The sequence below is a fragment of the Chelon labrosus genome (assembly GCF_963514085.1).
Source record: "Chelon labrosus genome assembly, chromosome: 11".
NCBI lineage: Eukaryota > Metazoa > Chordata > Actinopteri > Mugiliformes > Mugilidae > Chelon > Chelon labrosus.
Genome location: NC_140344.1, coordinates 22,393,641 through 22,406,761, shown reverse-complemented (window position 1 = coordinate 22,406,761; position 13,121 = coordinate 22,393,641). Strand labels below are relative to the sequence as shown.

The window sequence follows — 13,121 nt, the reverse complement described above, 5'->3', positions numbered from 1 at the left end:
GACACCTTCAAATATCAGGTCAAGTCCTCAGCTCAAATAAATGACACAGGTCCCAGGATTTCTTCTTTCTAATCTCGCTCTCCCAGTTGCTAACCTTTTCTATATCTCGAGAAGGGGAATCGTTTTCATGATGAATCCTCCTTTCACTGCCAATGAAAACTCATTACAGAAACAGGGACAGGCTGTTTTATCTTCAACTAGGGCTCTTTAAAAGTGCTAATAGCCATATATATCTACTTTAAAGACTCATATCCTATAGATAAAAAATAAACATTTAATCCTGCTTCCTAACAAAACCTCCTTGACTTGATCTAATCGATAGCTCTAGTTTTCTACTATATACGGCTACAAATGCTATTAATAATATTCAATAATTAACCAGTTTCATGATGCCCAGAGTGAAAGGCAACCAGGTGGAAGCATTAAGTGAGCGAAGCTTTTCCTTAAATTACACATTCTTGCCGAAAACAACATCTTTTTCCATGCGTTCATATTTAAACTGACAATGACACAAAAATAATGCCCTTCTTGTGGGTCGGTTTGTTTTTGCCTCCGTTTATGCATCCTGTTCCAGGCTTGAATCACTGCCAGCAATCATGTAGAATGGATTCTGACAAGAGAGGGATTATTACTCCTGGTGGCTGATTTGATGTTCCTTTATAAAAAAATAAATTAAAAAAATAAAAAAAATAAAAAAATCCCCACAATGGAATAAAAAAAAGAGACCGAGCAGGACAAAAAGACAGTTTCGGGCATCTGAAATAACAGCAGCCCAAGATGAATCTTATGGGAGTGTATATGGGATCATCAAAGCAATTCATTAACCTATATACTGAACGTGTCTGGCTGTTTGCGATAGCTCTACATAGTCCCCGAGGCGTCTGAATAGAAAGAAAATAAAACTGTTAATACACCGATCAGGCATAACATTATGACCACTGACAGGAGAAGTGAATAACATTGACCATCTTGTGACAATACAACTTTTGGACCTGGCATTCGTGTGGAAGTTACTTAGACATGTACCAGGCACCCCCAGCCCATAGCAATGACACTACTTGATGTCAGCACAAGGTGTTGACCTGGCCTCCAAATTCACTAGATCCCAAACTGATCAAGTGTCTATAGGATGACACTTGGGCTCCCACTAACAACATCCCATTGCCAGACACCAAAGGACAACCTCAGAAGGCCCATGTCCATTCCCTGGTGAGTCTCAACTGTTTTGGAGGTACAAGGGAGACCTACAGGTGGTCATAATGTTATGGCCTGATCAGTGTATCTTTATCAGTGTAGCAAGACCATATTGCAACATGATGCTTGTAGAAATGCTTTGAAGTTTTGAATATTAAAGCAAGTTTCCTATATTTTCAAAAAATAGTGTTAAATGTTTGAAACAGTTCAGTTTTTAAAGACACATGAATAAAAGAAGCCACAGAAAATGAGAATGGTTAATAATGCACAACAGTTCCACGTTCGGGCATGTAAATGCAAAAGCCATTACAAACAGATGGAAAGTAAGCTAAAATGTGATTCTGCCTTTACCGTCCTCTCATGAGTACAGATCCCAAGGCCAAAACCGAGCTAACCTGATAATGCCTTTCTGCAGACAGCCCTTCGCTGATGTCTGGAACTGAATCATTGAAAATACCTTCCCCTAGTCTATGTCACTCAATCAGACCCCGAGGTCACTTAAACAGAAAAGGGTAATGGTGCAATAGTCTAAAGTGAACTGGTGTCGCTTAATTTGAAATATGACGACGTGTTTAATGGACGTGGCTGTGTGAAGCTGTTGAAAAGAAATCTTTTGAGTGGAAGAGACACTGGGCGCAGATTAAGCTGCTAAGACATGAGGCTCAGCTGAATTTGTACAATGCTGATTTTTTTTTTTTGGGGGGGGGGTCAACCCACCTTTAATTATTGTAATAAGATTACTAAAGCAGGAAAACACAAGATATCTGCCAAGCAACACATGTGCTTTCATGTGCGCACACAGAACAGAATAACACACACAGACCCTCATACATTCCTATGTGTGCCAAGAAACCTGAGATAGCAATTACAGAGCTGTATAATGATATCATTTCCTATGTTTGCCAGACTCCTTATTGGAAAAAAAAAAGGGAAAGTAATTTAATGGTTGTGTAATTTGAAAAAAAAAAGGGGGGACAGAAGAAAGGCTCTTTTTTTGGTATTAATGCGAGCTAACTACAACCCCACACATGGTTCTGTTTTCAGCTGAGCCCCTTGCGTGACTGGCTCTTTTCAGTTGGCAGGAGCTGCGTACGCTGAGAGCAGTCAAACAATCAAGATACGGCCGCGCTGACATTTGGTTTATCGGGGAAGCTTTTAAGATGGGAAAGATTCCATTGTTTTTATCAGTGGAGTTCAATTAGATCGCGACCCTTGCCAAAGCTCAAGCAGCCCCCCCTGACAGAAGAAAATCGTCTGCGCTAATAAAGGCCGCATTCATTATAAGCCTACACCCGTTGGTTTTCCAGTGCTTACTTGACAAGTTTAACCTACATCAAACAGAAAAATATCAAAGAATAGATTTAAATCAGGGGTAAACAAAGATGCAATCTAGCCCATGATCTCATAGTTTAACACGGGAAAGGCAGAACATAAAAGTTTTGTCGTTGGAGGGGCTGAAAACATCTACTGTAAACTAACCGAAGAGTCTGATTTGGCCAAAAATTAACCTGAGAACGGAGCTCCGACTGAGGTCATTCCTGCACTTCAAGCGTAATTAAAAATTCATGTGACGCTTGTTTTGCTTTCCTGAGGGAATACTTTCAAAGACAAGAAGAAACGCAAGGGCAATAAAGAGGAAGGGGAAGGATAAGGGGGAAGGGAAAGGAGTTCAATTGAGAAAATAGAGGAGATTCATTCGTGGAGGATAATGAGGGAATCTCAGCTAAATGTATTGTTACCTAGGGGCCCGTTCAGACCTTGCATTAAGATCCGATCTGGGCTATCCGATCGCAAGTGACCACCTTTAGGTACGTGTGTTCAGACCTGGCATTAACATGTCTCCAGATCCAAACTCAGTTTCACGCTCTGTATGCAAATAAACACAGACTTCATCTGGGGCTAATGAACAGACATCACTTTTTTCTTTTCAGGCGATCATTTGTAATAGCGGTTGTATGTTTTTTCTGAAGGAATGAGGCAAAACTACGCTGACGCAGGAGCACCCCTGTTGAGTATAGGCGACTCAGACCACCTCCAAATGTGGTCAGAGATCTGACTTCTCAAATGAGATCTCCATGCGTCCTGAAGGTGTTTACGTGACTGAATCGCCCAGATGCGAGGTCTTAACAGGCCCCTAGAACGTGCAGCTGACTTTCAGGAACATCAGTTAATTAATTTTCTTTGGGAATTTGTAAAATGTCCTCTAACTGTATAACAAAAGAATAAGAACTAATAATAACTAAAGAAGTTAAGTTTATAAAAACTCTACACAACAAAACTTGTAGAAGTCTTCCTAGAAAGCATGGCTATGATGATGTGACAGATTATGTGCTGTGCTACGATCTTTGTGAAAGGCATACAAAGACAAGCATTGACACTCTCATCCAAAGTGTGCGTACACTCCTTCATTTTCTTTTCTTTTTCAATCAAAGACAGGAAGGCAAAGACTTGTAACCAGAGAGGCCCAGAGGACTGCATCACTAAGCACCCCTCTTCAACTTTGTCTCAATCCTCCCAGCACAGGCCACTCTCAAGACCTTAGGTGCTGGGTTAACAAACACTGCCTGCTGGGTTAGGATAAGCACTCTTGGAAGTTAGAAGGAAGCTGCTGTCAAACAAGTCTTCTTTTCAGAGAAAGGGATGCACTGTATCTGCGCTGAAAGGCCCCAAAAAACACAAAAATGATTTTAGCCCCGGAGAAGCTCGAAAGAGGCCGGGCTGAACCGCACCATCTGCTCCAATAAATATATAAATAATCAGCTGCAGTTCATCAGAGCACATAGTGATTTGGGCTCAGCGCAATATGGCCTCAGTGTTGCCTTCTGTCAAATCATCAACTTTGGATTGCACATTTGAAGCTCCCACCACTGACAGGCTGTTAGCACTGGGGTCTGCAGGCAAATTAAGGGCAATCTATTTGTAATAAATACAAGATTTGCTACAGGTGGCTTGTGTACCAATAATACCTTAAAAGTGGTTAAAAAAGTGTACAAGCAACAGGCAGTGTCGACAATCAAGATAAAGGACAGAGAGCTAGTGAAAATTAAGTGTCAATAAATGATTCAACAGATCACACAAGAAAGGCAAATACATTTAAAACAATTTGCAGTAAGTAATATACTGCAAACACATACTCCCATTTCTTTTTATCTAAGTAGTCTAAAAAAAGGGTAATAAAAATGTTTCTACAGCAAATAACTAGTAATTATGACTGGATTAAAAAAGAAATCAAACAACAAAAGCGCTAGTGAGAGCTTTTAATCCTCGAGTAAATACAATTGTTGCTCTAAAACAATATTTGTACTTGCAGGAGGCTGGAACTGCAGTGGAAAATTGCCTTGGTAAAACACACACACACACACACAAAAAAAAAAGGGTACACAAAATCACTAACAGATGTAGATTTATAAGCCCCCACTGTGGTACCTTCACATCACAACCTACCAGTGTGATGCAGGTAATAAAGGACAGCTGGAAAAAAAATGACATAAATGAGACTTTGGCTATATTTGTAACACAGCAGCTGACTACATAAACACGCGTGAACGTGATAGAATAATGGATAGTGTTTACATAGATGTGCAGGGTTATCAAAGAGGAAAACAATGCTGTTTTCAATATGGTTATAACAGATTTCCCACTGACCAGCAGCCAGCACAGGCAAATAATGCTGCGTCTGGCCAGTAAGTGTCAACCACTGGCCGTTTTCCAATTCTGCTCAGGCTGCAGGCCGGGCGAGTGCAAAAGTACCCAGTGTTTGGCTTTTGATAAGTTCTGCCCATTGATCTGCCACTGGCTTCCAGCTCTAATGAATAATGAATGGCCATATTGTCATCCCACACAGATCACATTTCACATGGAAACGGACTGAGCTCGTAATTAGACAGGACTTTGCTGGGCTGCAGCTTGCTGTGCTGAAGTTGCCAGCCACTGCGGTGCAGAGAGAAAGAGAGGAGAGAGACTACTGAGGTAAAGATTCAAGGGCGTTTTATGGTAGTACATGAAAACATTTACACATTTATAAAGACTGTTAATTTTAGAACTACTTTTTTTTAGCAGATATTCAGCAGAGGACAAGAATGAATAACAGAAGTAGGGAAAATTTGTATGATCTAAAAGGGAAATTACTGCGTGATGTCGGGTCTGGAGGAACAATTATACGCAGGCTGCCATGCTCTATTTAACCTAAAAACTATAGGGTGCTGTGGAAGAGCAAAGCTGTATGACTGGTGACTTTGCTGTTGACACAGACGTTGGAAACTCTTCCTGCTTTTGAATGAAGCAAAGTGTGCAACGATGAGTAAAAGACCAGGACAACCTTGTGTGTTATCATAATCAAGGCTACTGTAACAGATGTATGTACATGTGATACCTAAACCAACAGGTTCTGACACTGAGCAACAGTCTTGAGCAACAGGTAGAGTCTAAATTCAAATACATAATTTACAGCTATGCACTCACTTGCCGGTTCATTGGCGAAAACAAATGCAAATAAGGCAGCGCTGCACTAAATCTTAACTTCATGAAGGTTATGGTATTCTTCATTTGTTCAAAATAACCGAGAGAGCTGTTGATTCAACTGTGCTTTCAATTTGGGAGCTGTGGTTTTTAGTACTATTGAATTCCACCGTGTTGAATTAACACGTGTTTCTATTATTTTGACAACCTCAATTTGAGCACATATTTTGTTTAATACTATTAAATTTAGCAGCAGCTGAAACTACATCAGCCACAATATTAAAACCACTGTCAGGAGAAGTAAATAACATCTTGTGACAATTCAATGTTCTGCTGAGGAACGTTTGGACCTGGCATTCATGTGGATGTTACTTAGACATGTACCACCCACCTAGACCAGACCAGGCACCCCCATCCCATGGCAATGACACTCCTTGATGGCAACAGCCAGGGATACACAGGCACACACACACAAAAATGACACACAAATAAACATGAAAGACAGCACACGGTGTTGACCTGGCCTCCAAATTTACTAGATCTCAAATTGTTCAAGTATCAAAAGATCCACAGAGGACACTCCCCTCAAACCATAGGACCCAAAGGCCCCCATTAACAACATCCTGTTGCCAGACACCACAGGACACCCTCAGAAGAGCTGTTTTGGAGGAACAAGGGAGACCTTCAAAATATTAGGAAGGTGGTCATAATGTTATACTTGATCGGTGTATATCCCCCAAAATGATCATACATTTCCACATAAACTAAAACCTATAATGGTCCTAAAAGGGGGATTTAATGCAGGACTTAACTATCAAGGGATTGCATATGGACTGGTAACAGGTAGAAGATGGAATTTTTCTTTCCGTGAAAGTGCCCGTTTATAGGGAAAAGGTACTTTTTAGGTTGTGCTTTTGAAGGAATAGGCACATTTAAATATTCCATCTGTGAATGATTCAACGGCAATCATCTAAAACGCCCAGTGGATCTAAAATTCCAACTGTTGCATGATCAGCAAAAATGACACCTCTAAAAAATTTAAAGGGAATTCTCCTTATGGCAAGGTAGAGAGATGTTTTGCACATAATTTTTCCGAGCTTCAGTTTGGTTTTCTCCTTCTGAGTTTGAGTGAGTAATTTTGGAAAAGCCAGATAAAGGCTTATCAGTATAATGATATAGTATTATGTTTTATGTAGTAGAACACCACTCACCCTCAGTTTTGTCTGGCTCTTTATCTATAGTTGGTGTGATTATAACTATAACTGTGTGTGTACACAGTGAACTAACAAGGTTGTGCTGGCTGAACACTGCTTATTCCTGAAATGTGTGTGGTATCAAACCCCACGTGGCTCAACAATGCTTTGACGCTAAGGTTAATCGGAGGAGTTAGGAGTATTCACGGTGAAGCTACTGTAGTCACGTCCCAAGAATCATAGCTTCAAAGACAGATATGGTCGTAGCCAAAGCAATAACCATATCCTCAGTTACAGCTTCAACCAGCACAGGCTGTACATAGCCAGAGATCTGACTTTTGAAAGTAGTAATAAGCAGTAAAGGTATAAAATATCCCATAATTTCATATAAAATCTCCTTTATCTGCAGAGCACTGCTCTAAACTGGCAGACTGTTTGTTACCAACACATATTGTACGTAGTTCAGGTGAAATGCAACAAAAAAAGAAGCTGACACAAACCCTATTGATCCTTTTGGGGTGGGTGCTCTGCAGTTTTAGCTTTCTCAAACACTTCTTAAGTTAATTAACATACAAGGCATGTCCCTTGTTGTTCCGATCATGCTGCAATATTGTTCATTCAGAAAAATCTCAAAGGGCTTAAAATGAAACGGGCTAATTCGGAACAGCGTGCAGCTGTCTGTAGCCGGTCCAAACCACGGCTGATAAACACACTCTCATGTGATGCTGCGGTCCGCAGTCTGCCACGGGGAGAGCTGTCTATGAGGATGCTCCACAAAGTGCTTCATTTAGCTTAATGTCATTATCAAAACCGAGAGCATATATCAACTAAAACCAGCCTCTCTGATCTGATGAAAGATATTTTCTGAAAAAAAAAGGCCTGATGGATCCTTTATCCAACTCCAACCAATCAAAATGCAGAACACGAAGGCTAGTGAAAGAGGGTAGCACAAAAACGAAAAAACAAAACTTTCAGACTTGACCCAGTTCTTTACCACGGATTGAGCCACTTGCTAAATGAATAAGAATATCTTTAGCAAAGTATACAGGGTGTAACAGCAGCCCACTTTGTAATTACCGCCTAAATGATAAAGAGACCAGGAAGAAAATGTCACAGGAAAGTGGTTTAGGAAAACTGAAGTTTTGTTTTGCAACTGTGCTCATAAAGAATCCCAGAGTGAGAGAAATAAAAAGATAGAGAAACTGTTTTGTGGAATCCAGTAAATAAAGTTGTTCTGGGCTTATCTTGTAAAGAACATACTTAAAAACTGTACTCAGTTAAAGCTGTCCACTGCCCCACATTAAGTGTTAAAAAATCTGTGAATGGAGGTGTTATCAAACAAATGCAAGTAAGACTTGCTAATTCCTGCACAAGGTTTTCACCCTGGCATTCACCACATAATCCTATTACCACGTAATATCATGAGTTTTTGGCTAGCTTTAAAACGTGCTCCTTTCACTGGGCAAACGGCTAGGGGGGGAGGGGTGTTAGTGGGATAAAGTCACTATCAATAAAATTAAGGCCGGGGAAAACACCCACCAAGTGCATGGATTTAGACCCTTTCTCTTTCTCTAATTACAGGAAATTGGTTTAACTCTAGAGTCTGTGCTCTGCCGGGACACAGACACTTTGCCGCCTTTGAAAATCCTAAATCAAACATGCGGCTGTCCCAATTATGACTATCACAACTATACCAGCTCATGCAGAAGCCATGACATAGTTCAGAGTTTGTGCTGAAGCAAACGGACAGATATATACGCTTTTGTTTCAACACAAAAGCTACATGTCTGTCGTGTAATTTCAGACTTATCAGGATGATGACAAGCTTTAAGTAGAAAAGTTGGCAACCGTGGCTTAGAGATTAGGAAAGCAGGACTGGAAGGTCGCTGGTTAAGTTGGCCTTCACACAGTGACCCCCCTACTACTTCAGTGCAGCTGCTCCGTGGACCACAAACAAGACAGCAGTTGTACTAAGCACTACTGAAAATGTAGCTAGCAAACATACTCTAATTTAGGAAATGTTAAAGAAAAAAAAAGATACTTTAAATGTTTAGGTAGTTTCTTGTGACCCTACACTGGACAAGTGGGAAAGAGAACTGATGAACAGGCTTCTGATTTCTCTCCAATCCAATCCGCCAGATAAGGGAGGGTACCATTACCAGGAACGAATCCATCTAGATAAAGATCTTGATTACACCCTTAAGACAGTCGATCAAACATACTAATGCAGAAGGTTTATGCAACATTGGCATTTCATTTCAGCTCAGTTTTGTGTAATTTATGCAGCATGCAGAGTCCAGTGTTTTTATTTTATAAATTAGGGAGCTGCCTTTTCTTTAAACTAAAATAACAAATATTAAGAAATATTTTTGCCCTCATCAACAGCAGGTGCATATTAAACTGAATTTGTTGCATATTAATTGCGAATCTTGTTCTCCAAAGACACTGATCTGTGTCCGTTATGTCACACGTGATATAAAACACTGGATCAAGTCGTGTGCGTGACAGAAAGGTGTTCGCTTACCTGCAACAGGTGAGTCAGCTGCGATCACTGTTACCAACACCGTTATCCCCAGAAACATTGCACGCTGGCCGTGAGTGTGCATAAGAGCCTTGAGCATCACCACCAAACCCACAGCGGAGACGAAACCTGCCATAGTACGGCGGGGGTGGGGTCAAGGCATTTCATCCAGTTAAGAAGAGAAGATTCATTCCAAAGAGACAACCAGAAGTTTTTTTTTGGGGGGGGGGGGGGGGGGGGGGCAGTATTTAGGGATGCTTGGTTTCCTCCTCCTTCGCTTTAAGGCCTCTCCGTCCACGACATGTTGTCCCAGTAGAGAATGGCTGATGGAAACAAAGGAGCAACTGTGTGACAATCAAAACAAAGGAAACACATTAACTTCTTCAGCGTGGCCCGATTAATAGCCCATCAAGCGAATATTAACACACACACTGCAATCGAGCAGTTGAAGTTTAATTAAAAACCATTAAATCAAACTGAAACCATTAAGCAAACACAAAGCCACTCGAGCTGGTGAGCTAATGAAATATATCAAGAACAGGAAGCAGCCTATCCACATTTATCAAATTAATTCAAATTGTTTACAACTGGAGCAGTCTTTTGTATAGACCAGTACATACTAATATTTGTTTCTGGTTGCTCTCATATAAAGACATAGAACATGTAACTCATGCAATAACAGAAGGGGTAATAAATAGTCAGTTGCATGTATTGTTTATTACTGGAGATATATATTTATTTTACCTTTACTATGATTTTATAAAAAGTAAAGTTTCCGGTGTGTTTAAGATGGATCCCAATCCATTGTTTTGAGTGTGGAAAATATAAATTCAGTGCAGTCATCCACATATAAACTATGCATTTACTCCAACGTGAGAATAAATAAATAACACTGGAGGCATGTTTAGGGTTTGTTCATGTTTATATGGTGTGGAAGGACCCTGTCACTCATGCTCATGGCCAACCATGACGTTATAAAGCAACGTTAGCCAACTCAGTACTAATAATAAACTATTATCAGTCAAAGAGCCTAACTAACTTTACATAAAATAAAACAGACGTGGTTTAAATTAAAAGGGGGGGGGGGGGGGGGTTAAAATGAGCGTCCAGCACAGACCTCATCCCCCGGGGCTGTGCATGGCTAGCTTGTCTCATCATGATATCTACAGTCTCCTGCCCTACATCCCGTCCCGTTACTCGCAAGCTAAACGGTCATGCGGTGCCTCACAAAGCTAGACAAAAGCTACACCCCCTCGTTTAATTAAACAAAACAAATTCAAAAACATGCTAGCAGCCAGTTAGCTGACACACTTTGCTGACATTTCCCCAAGAGCTAGCGCTGAGTACACAGATAAACCGTTTCTTTTTTCCTCCTTTTCCCCCCCGTTTCCATTCCTGTCAGCCAGCTCATAGCGGCGCATTCAGACTCACCAGAAGAGAAAAGAAAGGGGGCAGCTCCAACTCCTGCTGTCAACTACCTCTGGAGAAAATACTGTCGGTTGGAATAAAATCTTCACCACCTGCCTGAAAGTGGCTGTAAACGTAGCGTGCACGACCTGCTGCTAGCTGGTTTTCATCTGACACTCTTCTGGTAACAGTTACCTTCTCTTGTCCTGAGGATTGGGTTAGCCCCGCCCCCTGAGGGATCTGATTAGTGTCTAATTTACCGAGACGCGCTCTGATTGGCTGAGGCTCTTTTCCGTCAGACTGGGCTTTAGGTTTAGGTTGGTCCTCCTCGACTGGCGTCTGCGGCTCCCACGGCAACGTTGCCTCATGCAATGATGCGCTTAACATTGTATATATATATATATGCTGATCGATATATATCTGCTTCACCGTTGGCTGAATAAAATAAAATACGCATGTAAGCTGTTAAAATCAATAACTATCTAGAAGTATTCTGTGTGCCCATCTATCCTTTAATTCACACTTCCTCCACCACTTATAAGCCTATTAAAGCATATTTAAAATAGCAAAAAAATAAAAAAGCAGTGATGATACTCGTTTCTGTTCTGCTCCTTAATGCATTTCTGTAAGGGAGTATATGCTGCATCTTCCAAAATAATACGCCCAATATATGGCGTACAGGTAGGCGTAGAAATCGTCAGTATCAAGGTTTTATGGTTGAAAATAACTTGAGATGATCAGCAGCAAAACCCAATCACGTCAGTGCCTGGCTCTGGATGTGAAAATATTTGGTGCACACCGCCACCTAGTGGCAGTGCAGGGTTTGACCTAAAGGGTACACGCCAATCAGGCGTAACATTATGAGCACACACAGGTGAAGGTGCAATGTTCTTCTGGGAAACTTTTGGACCTGGCATTCGTGTGGATGTTACTCAGACATGTAGCACCCACCTAGACCAGACCAGGGACCCCCACCTCATAGCAATGACACTCCTTGATGGCAGCAGCCATGACACAGACACACACATACACAAAAACGGTTTAGGAATAACTCAAAAAACACAAAGTGTTGACCTGGCCTCCAAATTTCCTTAGATCCCAAACTAACCAAGTATCTGTGGGATGATCCACAGAGGCCTCTCCCCTCAACCCATAGGACCCAAAGGTCCCCACGAACAAAATTCTGTTGCCAGACACCACAGGACACCCTCAAAAAGATAGATAGATAGATAGATAGATAGATAGATAGATAGATAGATAGATAGATAGATAGATAACTTTATTGATCCCTTTGGGAGGTTCTAGCAGGGAAATTGACATCTCCATCGCATACAGCACTGTCAGACATACATGTACACGAATTATATAAAAAAGCAGTGAATAAACCCCAAATACCCAACACCCAGAAAATAATAATAATAATAATAAGATCCATGTCCATTCTCTGATGAGTCAGAATAGCTTTGGAGCCACAAGGGAGACACAATATTTGGAAGTCATAATGTTATGCCTGATCGCTTTACCCTGGATCATTATATCTGAAATATGACTTTGTTGTTTAATAGTCTTCTGATTCCCACAACAAATATTCTTGCCTGATCAGAGGAATGCTTTTAACTCTAGTGCATATATCTAACAACATTTCACTAAATTAATGAGCTTATGCAATACATTGTTATATATTAACCACCCCCAGCATATAAAGTAGGTTAAATAGCTCCATGTCAACCATGTAGCACTACATACATAGATTAGTTGCTTCCCTTTTAAAGTTTAAACACATCTAAAGCACTTTGTAACCACCTCATGTTTGGATTGCATAATATAAGAACATTTTCCTTGTCTTGTCTGAAGTTGTGCTTATGCATTCGAGCATAAAATGTTTTGGGATATTATGTAATATGCAGAACCGTGTAAAGGTTTTAGACACTTCTTTGTTGTTTAGATTCTTATCCATCATGCAGTACCATCAGGGAGGTTCCCGGTTGGTCCCAATTCATTTCACAGACAACAATCCAAATATGCAGCCAGAGTCACACTGAATGACTATCTTCAGAGACAAGAAGAACAAGGAGAACAAGGACAGATGGCGTGGTCCCCGCAGAGCCCTGATCTCAACAGTGTCATCAGTCTGGGATTACATGGAGAGGCAGGAGACGCTAAGACAGCCTCCATGATGTGGAACGGCATCATTCTGAATCTGTGTTTCTCTGCCATGCTCCAAGCTCCTGCTTATGTTATGCCATGCACGGATCAGGCATAACATTATGACCACCTTCCTATTATTGTGTAGGTTTCCCTTGTGACTCATCAGAGAATGGACATGCGCCTTCTGAGGGTGTCCTGTG

The 13,121-nt window shown here is 40.9% G+C and overlaps 1 protein-coding gene across 1 annotated transcript in view; it reads right to left on the bottom strand.

Annotated features, from left to right (window-relative positions):
* The window catches only part of LOC311495991 (UPF0606 protein KIAA1549), a gene marked incomplete at its 5' end in the record, with an annotated part of 36,113 nt that extends 26,611 nt beyond the window's left edge, over positions 1 to 9,502 (bottom strand). Inside the window, one exon of the mRNA XM_084555700.1 lies at positions 9,370 to 9,502. Within this exon, the coding sequence (XP_084411826.1) occupies positions 9,370 to 9,502 (133 nt within the window). The remainder of the gene's footprint in view (positions 1 to 9,369) is intronic.
* Between the last annotated feature and the right edge of the window lie 3,619 nt (positions 9,503 to 13,121).